The sequence below is a fragment of the Nicotiana tabacum genome, chromosome 18, assembly GCF_000715075.1.
Source record: "Nicotiana tabacum cultivar K326 chromosome 18, ASM71507v2, whole genome shotgun sequence".
Taxonomy (NCBI): domain Eukaryota; kingdom Viridiplantae; phylum Streptophyta; class Magnoliopsida; order Solanales; family Solanaceae; genus Nicotiana; species Nicotiana tabacum.
The window spans coordinates 69,622,855-69,633,254 of record NC_134097.1 but is presented as its reverse complement, the minus strand read 5'-3'; the positions used below and the strand labels follow the sequence as shown (position 1 = coordinate 69,633,254).

Below are 10,400 nucleotides of genomic sequence, written 5' to 3'. Positions count from 1 at the left end.
ATGGGTAAACAAACTAAAACAATATTCATCATAAAACTTGCAAGAAAAATCAAAGAAAAGAAGAAAGATGTTTTGGGTGATCTCTCACAATTCTTTTTCCTTGCCAAAATACTCTCCAAATCAATACGTATCTCTCTTGGGCGAAGTCTAATGTTTAAAATAGGGTTTTGGGCTAAAAATCCCGTGTTTTGCACTTTAGTCCCTGAAGTTCTCCGCCTCCGTCGCGGTTCTGCTGCGGTCGCGGCCAAACCGCGGCCAAACATGCTCTCTGATTCTCACTTTGTCTGTAGCCATCTTCTACCGCGGTTCTGCCGCGGTCGCGGTGGAACCGCGGCAGTCCTCTTTCAGTTCTGACTTGAACTGTTTCGCGTGGTTTACTTGACGGAATTTTACGATCGGCCTCTTTTTTTCCATATTTGATCCCAAAAGTACTCCATAGCCTTCTCTGGTCATATATAACCTGCAAAGCATGAAAAACACTAATAAGAGCATTTTGTTATCACTTTTATCATCCAAACTATACAAGAAGGTGGTTATTTAGGGCCTAATTATAGTTAAATTCACCTATTATCAATACCGAATTTAATGAAAGAAAAACCTTTAAACTTGTGGTAAACAAGCCATAAAAAATTATGTAGCGATAAAAAAGGGAGAGCAGCATGCTGCGATAAAAGTAAGGTGAAGAAGGGGCCATGGAGTTCAGAAGAGGATCTGAGGCTCATATCTTTCATTCAGAAGCATGGTCATCCTAAACAAGCTGGTACGTAGCTCATAACTCAAACAAAGGGATAGTTTCAGTTGTTGGAATCCCAGTACTGAACCCATAAGAATTAAGTAAAATTTAAGATTCGCGCGCCTCTGTCAGTATATGAGTAGTTTAAATGCGTCCATATTGCTCTTCATGTTTATGAGCCGCATATATATATATATATATATATATATATATAAAAGCTTTTCCTTGGGTGATTTATATTGCCCGTTCCAGTTCAACAATAGATACAAGGTTTAATCAGGTCAGCTAGTTCGATAATAACAAGTCTCTGCCTGCTGAACACAAATTCCTCTATATTATTATTGGGCCAAAAATATATCTGACCATAGCAAAAATTTTGTGAAGCTAACCTTTGTAATATTTTAGCGCAAATTTGTCGTTTAGAAATAGTTGGGGTTGTGTAAAATCTTAATTTGATTAGTTTATAGTACGAGTATATATTTAATTAACAATGTCATGACTGAGACAATCCCCAATCAGAATAATCAACCAACAGTAGGTTTATATATACCTAATGAAATTTCATTTTATTCAGAAAGCGGTTGGAGAAAAACAGGTAATTGCTGGTAAAAAATCATCAATGTTCCAACAAGAAGAAAACACGAATTAAGTTACTTGCACCTAAGAAAATATTCACCAAGCTGGTCATGAATTAAAAATATCTTGTGTAATTTGTTGATTTTGTAGGGCTACTGAGGTGGGGAAAGAGTTGCCGTTTGAGGTGGATTAATTACCTAAGACCTGACGTAAAGCGAGGAAATTTCACTCCAGAAGAAGAGGACACTATTGTCAAATTGCACCACTCTTTGGGAAACAAGTATGAATCTCATATATTATACCAAGCTTGTCAAACATACATATGTTCCCATCAACTTTTTTGAACGCCTTTTCAATATTGTCTTTACTCTTACGTCAAACCATTTATTCTCAATATCTTTATATGTCAAGGTCTAAATTTTAATTGACAGGTGGTCGAAGATTGCATCTTAGTTGCCTGGAAGAACAGACAACAGATTAAAAATGTATGGAATACACACTACAATTTAAAAATATATACAAATTCGGTCAACATCTACAATTTATCTACAACTTAAATATCAATATTTTACACCGAATCCGGTCAAAAACTATAATTTACATATAATTTATATACAATTTGTATGCAATTATGTTAGTTGTCTATATTTTATATGTTGTTTTTACATCCGGCATACAAAATGTATACAATTTGTTTATGTCTTCTTCTTCGAGTTTTTAATTTGAAATTCCAACAAAAACCACCTCAAATCTTCATCAAACTCTCTCAAAATTGAAATATAAACTCTAAAGGATATTCCTAATCATTTGCAACAACACTCAATCTGAACAAATAATAATTTCACAAAATTTAATTTTCGAATTCAAAGCTTCCAAGCTTTCTAATAGTTGTCAATAGAGTTTAAGCTCATGTATATACGGTCTAATTCACTTTACTTTCAATTATACCGTCAATTAGTTTATGTTTAGTTCCAAGCACCAATCTTGTAGACAATGTCGTGTTTATTCATAAAAAAAAGTTCTGGTAACCCAATTTGGTACTTTACGTATGACGTATGTATTGTTGATACTTAATTTTGCGCTCATGTTTGTCACTTAGCCAGTATATCCTATAATGTAATTTTTTTTTTAAGGAAAAAATATAGATTACCCATCCACCTTGCACTCAGATCCTTGTTGCACACCTGTTGACTACAGGTTTAACATTACACACCAAACCTTTCAAAAGTGTGTCAATGACACACCACTTTTAACCAATCTAAGTAATACTCAATGTTGTGTATACACGCGCTTATTTAAATTAAACACAAATGATTCTTTAATTAAAAATGGACAACCCGACCTAAGAAAGATCTTGCTAGATTAAAAAATACCCCTCGGCCAGACTAACAAACATATTTCTATTTTCCCAAAATGTTCTTGAGCCCTAACCTTTGAAGGCGACTCTGACGAGAACCTATCTATTGGTTGTTGTTGTTACTTTCGTCATTTTCAGGTTAGTATTCTCATTTTATGTTGTTCAATCGTTTTGATTTAGATTGGTGGATCGAAATAGTTAGGGTTTATTTGGGTATTTCGCCATGAGTATTTTAGGACTTTAAGATGTATTTATGGGGAGTCTCTTGTCATTGTCTATTGAAACCTGGTGATTTTGAGCTTGTGTTGTCGCTTTCTTTCTTTATTGTGTTATATCTTTCTTTATTGTCCATTTTGATTTCTTTATTCTTTGTTTGCATGTGAAATTGATACATGTTGTCTACTTGTTTCAAGGACAATGTCTTTTAAAATTGTTACTTTAAAGTGGAATAACGGGGGTGAGTTAATCATTGGTCCTTTTACTAGATATGTGGGAGGGGAGCAGTCAATCCTTGACTTTAGACGTGGATATATATATATATATATATATATATGATATCATTCTTTGAGCTTATGGATTACACTAAGGAGATGGGACTAACTAACGTGGCTGAGTTGTATATATGTCTGATGGATAGGATTGACAAACTAGTAAATGTATTGACTAATAAGGACATTTTAGACATTTGAAATCAGTTAAAGGATGAGGATACACTAGAAATATATGTGACTCATACTGCCCTTTTATTAGTACATGACCTTATTGAAAAAGGGGAAGGTGTGAGTAGTAGCAAGGCTTCTGGAAAAAGGCCTATAGAGGTTGAAAAGGTTGAAGAGGTATATGATGAAGATTATGATGATATACACTGGACTTTAGAAAGTTTTGATGCTTCTGACGTTGCTGCTTCTGATGTTGTTGCTTCTGATGCTGTTGGGAATGAAGGAGAAGACGACATAGACTAGACTTCTGACAGTTCTGATGAAGTTAATTTGAATGTTTATAATGACAATGATCTCTTATCTGATATTCATGAGGAGTTTGGTGAAGGTAGAGAGCAGGTGAAGAGAAGCAGGAAAAAAAGAAGTGAAAAGCCTAAAAGGATGGGTGATATAAACACAGATAAAATAGATATAGACATTGGGCTTGATGAGTTGCATACAGGTAGTAAGAAAAATAGGTATGAAGGTCCAATCTATAAGTGTGCCCGTTAGTCCAGATATAATTCCTTCTTGTTGACTTTTTCACATATCACAGTATCTTCCATGAAGCTATTAAAGTCTCTGATCTCCCATTCTTGAGCAGGGCTTCCAGTCATTCTCAATAATTTTTGCATTATAATCTTCTATTGATATCCACAGACCTTATTGTCCACTATGCCAGCTTCTCAACTCATTCCAAAATGACCTCCTCTCTTCCACTATGTGTAGGCAAAAAACAGGTGTGAGAGTAAATCTTATATTAAGAGATTTGATAGCAACTGAGGAATATATGCACTGACTGGACATACCTAGCAAGTTGCAATCTACATCTTTACCATTCCATTGTAGTATAATTCTTCATATATTGATATGTATGTAATTAGCTTCCCAACACCAACCAGGAACTATATATTGATATTCATAATCGGTACTATATTTCATTCTTTTACTTTATGTTCTAAAATAGTCATCAGGCTTACTTTATTCCTCTTAATAAACAACCTCATCTCCTTCTTCGTATATACTTTGTTTAGGCCCCGAATATTCTAAGTAACTAATTTCATACCGATATAAAAATTATTTGGGAGGGCCCTGGTTCCACTACATAACTACATTTTTCCCTTCCAGCTGATGCACCTTGAGTTTCCATACCTGATTCTGCTTCATTTAGTATGGTAAAGTCATTAGTAGTGCTAAAGCATGTGTACATCTTGTATACCTTTCTGCCAGTAACACAAAATTAAAGAACCTTCATTATGCCAGTAACACAAAATTAGAAATAACTAGACCGGAAAAAAAAAAACTGCTGATAGGAACTTAACATCACAATGAGTGGAATTTTTTTCTCTTTAATGGTTCCACAAGCTGGATAATCCAGTACCTAATATATCCACCACATACGGGGGTATTGAGTGTTATAGTGGGTTAGAGTCCCACACTGGTTGCGGAATGGGCTGGTGGTCTCCTTATATGGACTTGGGCAGTCCCCCTCTCACGAGGTAGCTTTTGGGGTTGAGTTAGGCCCAAGCACCATATTTTTACATGGTATCAAAGCCAGGTCAGTTCCCGTTTGGGCCCCAATGATATATTGTGCATGCTCCAGTTAGTGGTATGGGCGTGCGAGGTGTTGTTAGAGTGGGTTAGAGTCCCAGCTACATTGGGGAATGGGTTGTTGGTGTCCTTATATGGACTTGGGCAGCTCCTCCACTCACGAGCTAGCTTTTGGAGTTGAGTTTAGGACCAAACACCATATCATTACATGGTATCAGAGCTAGGTCCGTTCCCATTTGGGCCCCTATAATATATTGTCCACGCGCTCCAGTTGGTGGTCTGGGCGTGCGAGGGGGCGTTAGAGTGGTTTAGAGTTCCACATTGGTTAGGGAATGGATTGGTGGTCTCTTTATATGGACTTGGGCAGTCTTCCCTTCACGAGCTACCACTAATTAGTAGCCTTTTATTCCAAGTGAATGTCCTCCCAAATCCCTTTGATATTTAGTAGATACTAAATGCTCTTCCAAGAATATAATGTTACTGAGTATGATGTGAGGAGCACAAAATTAGCACGAGTTAACTACTTAAGGAGTGATGAACTTTAATAATCCGTATCACTTTTTAGTTTTGAAGATGCTTAGTCAAAGTTGGATTTTCAAAGTCAATTCCTTTTATCCTTCTGACTTGTTATAAATGGAAAAGAGTACTGAAGAATGTATTATAATTAAGCAGTTCGTGTTTCACCATTATTACAGCAACTACAATTGTAATTCTGCGCATAATATAATGTTGCAGAATCAAGATTCACACTCACAGGTTAAATAGCGTTCAAATCTTTGAACGACTGATCTTGCATTTACAAGAAAAACAATTGATGAACTAATTAATTATACATCATCGGCCTTGTCCAACAGTGATGGTCAACTCATTGATGGAGCTACTGTGTGCAGGGTTACGAGAAGAGGAGGAAGACATGCTAGCGGTGTTTCTTCGTGTGACAAAAGCTGGTTGATTAGGTCTTGGAAGAGTAATGGTTTCACTCCCAAGCATAATGATCACATTTGACATGGTGGGGCGACCACCTGAATCTTCTTGCACACATAAAAGTGCAACATTAATGCACTTCAATGCTTCCTTTTCAATGCATGTATCCTCTAGTATTGGATCCATCAGGTCCAATGCCTTGTTTTCCATCCAAAGTTTCCAAGCCTGTAATAGTATTTTCAATCAACAATAATATTCAGTGAGTTTGAAGCAATTACTCCCTCCGTTCATTTCTAGTTTTGACTTTGCACTCCATTAAATGAAGTATGTATTTTACAAGTTTATCCACAATAATGATATTATTTTGATACTTACATGACCCAAGAGGTTTGTGGCTTCAAAAAGTTCCAGGTTTCTCTTCCCACTAATGATTTCAAGCACAACCACCCCAAAGGCAAAAACATCAGACTTGATTGAAAACAGTCCTTCCAATGCATATTCTGGTGACAGATAGCCACTGTATCACAAGAGACGGTCCGAATTTGCATGAGTAACTAAATCATGAGTACCACACAACTAGACTTCTGAAGTTTTTATGGAAACAAATTAAAAAACAACTAGCTCATCAACTTCTTCTTTTCTATATGCCAATAGAGGCCTCTAATCTGAAGACGTCAGCGAAATAAGTAGATCGAGTGCAAGAATATGGTTTAGTTTCAAATTGCAATTTTGTTCATGTTTGGAAAACAAGTGTAGAAAGCTAAAATGGTAGGTTTATATACTTACTAAGTTCCCGCCACTTTTTCCGTGTTAGCCTCTATACTTTTGCCTTCAACTATCCTCGCCAAACCAAAATCTGATATTTTGGCGTTCATCTCTTCATCTAATAGGATATTGCTTGTCTTTAGATCTCTGTGAATGATACGTAACCTTGAGTCATGGTGTAGATAAAGAATCCCCCGAGCAATACCCAAGATAATATCGAATCGGGTCTTCCAATCCAATAACTGGCGAAGAGTATGATCTTGCAGGTTTGTGTAGCATAATTTCAGAACGATGATCTTGTAATAATTTTTCAGAAGGGAGGTTGCAGAATAATAGTAGACTCACCAAATATGAAGGTGTCTAAGCTTTTGTTAGGCATATATTCATACAATAAAATCTTTTCGTTTGCCTCGATGCAGTAGCCCAAAAGCCTCACTAAATTTCTGTGTTGAAGCTTGGCAATTAACATTACTTCATTTTTAAATTCTTCAGCACCTTGACTAGAATGACTTGATAACCTTTTCACTGCCATTTCTTGTCCTTGAGGGAAAATACCCTGTACAATATTGCTTAGCATGCAGTAATTATACAATGATAACACACGTGATTCCAAAATGGTACAGACAAACAAGTAAGAACCAACCTTATAAACAGGGCCAAATCCTCCTTGACCAAGCCTGTTTGCATCTGAGAATTTGTCTGTAGCGATTAGTATGCTTTTCAAGCTGAAAAATGGGACATCTATCCGTTTCTTATCATCTTCGGTTATCTCATATTTAGATGAACTTCCACTCTCGGGCAAGTATTCCACCCAATTCCCTAGAATTATTTCCTTAGCTTCTCATGACATAAAGTAAGTTTGCAATTAACAATAAATACATATCCAGCATGTGGAATAATTGAGAAAGATGACTGAACTTGCTCCATTGTTACCTTTCCTTGTTGCCAACTTTTTTCTATGGTAGATAAAATAGCCAATGGAACACATGGTTACAATTCCAGCAGTTAGACTGATGGAAATAATGAGGGCTTTGAGATTCAGAGATGCTGCTTTTTTCTCACTCCATGCTCCTGAAGCTGCATGCATTCAAATGCCGGTGATTAAAATGAAGAATATATATAAACCAAAGTGTTGCATGTAGTGAAAGGGGGCTGATCAAACAAGTGATCCACACCTGTGGTACAGTTTAATACCGAACCATCCCATTTGTAGTATTGATTGCAGAGACACCTTCTCTTTCCTTGTCCGGTCATGTTGCAACTTGAATTTGGCCAATCCTCACAGTCCGCAGAAGCAATGCATGTAGGTTCTAACGGGGGTTCCCACATGATCATCCGTATTCCATATCTAGCTTGACCAGATGTGCGATTTTGTAATTTTTCAGTATTGTAACACCGGTTTATGGGATGAAAGGGCAACGACTGATTGAGCCATGCAACTTGGGTCCCTGGCTTTTTTGTATTATCACATGAATTTTCCTCATGCACTTGTATAACAAATGTTCGGTTGTCAATATCAATGTCAATAACTGGATAGGACCCATTCAATGTCTGGAAACTTACTTCTCCGGTTGAATCATTACAAGCAAAACTATAATACGAGGAATCCCCACAATGTGGTTCACTGCTTAATGGATAGGGTATAACGTTTGGGCCGCAAGGCCTGCAGTTTCTCCTTGTTACTTCTGCAAAATAAAAATGAGAGATATTCTTGTCATGATCCTCAAATATCCGCTCTGTTAACATTCTAGTTGAACAAATGTTATTATTGTATGCTCTCACATTTTTCTTTTTCTTTTCGAGATTAAGGGTAAAGTCAGGAGCGGAGAAATGGCAAAGCAGGGCCTGATGGGATTAAAAATTTTGTACATAGGCTGTCATACAAAGAATATAGGCAAATTGTGAAAGGGAATTAAGTACCAATATCAGACATTGCTACGCGGACAGAGAGGTTGAAGCCACCCCTATAGTTGACCTGAAGATTATGGAGTTCATTCGTCCAAATTGAGCATCTAGCTGATACGTTAGAAGATCCTCTCGGTGCTTCATGATCTTCATACGAATAAGCTACACACTGACAGTTTCCTACACACTCATTTCTGCAATCATCTTCATTTTTCGCCTCAGAATACAGGTCCGGCTCCTCAAATTTCATCGAAGACATAATCAAGAACGTGTCAGATTTTGATTTCTTGTTGCAAGTAGTAACTGATTTTCTTGAACAACCATCAATAAAATTCCCAGCCATCCAGTCGTCTGGCGAAGTAGGACTGAATCCTGGCAAACACTTGCACATTGATAATATGTTCTCCCTGTCGCAAATGCCAAATTTCCCACAAGTATCATACACACCGCACGGACCTTGCGGTTCTGACCACGACATAAACCATCCTCTACTTTTGTCATCCCATCTATATAACTGTATTTCCCCTGAGGAATTCATCAATAGCCTTGTATAATTGAAGTAAGACACAGGGGAAAACTCCTTACTGAAGTTGGATAACATATATGCTACACTAGAGGGCAATTCGTTGAAACTAAGGGGATTAGAATAACCAGCACGAGCAGAGCTTTTCCAGTGGATGACCGTCTTTTGGAGTATGGTGTACTCAGACTTGCCTGCTTGGTTTAGCCCGAACGTGTAATTTCCAGTGCTTGGGTCCTTTTGGGTAATATTCCAAGCAGTCAACTTGAACTCATCGTCCATCCTCATACCAGGAAGGAAGGTATCAGTGGGTTTATCAAAACTTTGCCATAGTGGCTTCTCTGACGAATCATCAATTAAAACCAAGTTTCCTGAATCCAAGAGCTTCGCTTTATGTGAAGAAGATGCACTTGTGCCTACTTGTGTTGAGAAATATGAGTTCCTTGTCGAGTCCAACACATTGAGATTACCATCATCAATAGCGATAACGAAAAGTTCAGTTGATGAAAATGGAATTGGCTTGTCCCTGTTGGCAACCCAGACAACCGTTTCGGGACTCACCTCGTACCATATGCCTACATAATAATTGTTAGTAGATGCAGGGCTAAAGAATCCCAGTTCGAATATCCCACCAGCTGATACAAGAGTTTCCCCATTGGATAATGATAATAAATTGTCTGGGGTTAACACGTCCCTAGAATCGCATTTGAAGTAACTCAAATACAGCAAAAATACAAACAAGAAGACACCTATATGGCTAGCCATTAAACAATGGCTATGATAACAGATTTGGACTGACGAGTACAGAGAATAATCAATGGTGCTCCTGAAAGTGGGAGCAATGATTGGATATAATACTGCTCTAGGAAATATTTGCTCACCTTATTCCAGCTCTCTTACTTTTCAGATCTTGGCCAGTTGACTTGAGTCTTCTGTCTTTTCCTGAGTCTTCTTTCTTTTCCATCCACATTTTGCTTTTTTTTCTTTAATCTTATGGTCTAATATGGTCAATTTTGTATGTTTGGCAAATGCTGAGATGTGATACTACTTGTTAGAAGAATACTAGTATTAGTACTCACGAGGATGCGCGGACACTAATCATGTCAAATATTTAAGTTATTTGGATTGTATTTAAATAATCTTAAAATTTACACTTTCTCAATAAATATACATAATCATTGGATATTAACTACATGGAAAAAATTAACCATTTCTTCTATTTTTCTTTTTTGATATCATTCTTGCCGGTGTCATTGGATCCTAAAAATAGTCAGGAAGCAAAATAATAACTCATATTTATGGCAAAACAATAAAATGTTGAGACAATGAATAACTCTTTGGATAAGACTTAACTCTTTTACTACTACTTGA

General features: G+C 36.9%; 1 protein-coding gene across 3 annotated transcripts; it reads right to left on the bottom strand.

Moving 5' to 3' along the window:
- Positions 1 to 5,548: 5,548 nt before the first annotated feature.
- LOC107797402 (G-type lectin S-receptor-like serine/threonine-protein kinase At4g03230) lies at positions 5,549 to 10,017 on the bottom strand. Of its 3 annotated transcripts, none has more exons than XM_016620286.2 (8): positions 8,525 to 10,017; positions 7,780 to 8,289; positions 7,538 to 7,681; positions 7,248 to 7,441; positions 6,950 to 7,160; positions 6,626 to 6,863; positions 6,215 to 6,356; positions 5,549 to 6,064 (listed from the first exon to the last, which is right to left on the bottom strand). In XM_016620286.2, the coding sequence occupies exons 1-8, from the start codon at positions 9,792 to 9,794 to the stop codon at positions 5,750 to 5,752; spliced, it is 3,024 nt and encodes a 1,007-aa protein (XP_016475772.1). In that variant the 5' UTR covers positions 9,795 to 10,017; the 3' UTR covers positions 5,549 to 5,749. The 3 variants fall into 3 exon arrangements, with proteins under 3 accessions (XP_016475772.1, XP_016475774.1, XP_016475775.1); XM_016620288.2 differs by having other exon boundaries at positions 7,248 to 7,423; XM_016620289.2 differs by having other exon boundaries at positions 7,248 to 7,291.
- Between the last annotated feature and the right edge of the window lie 383 nt (positions 10,018 to 10,400).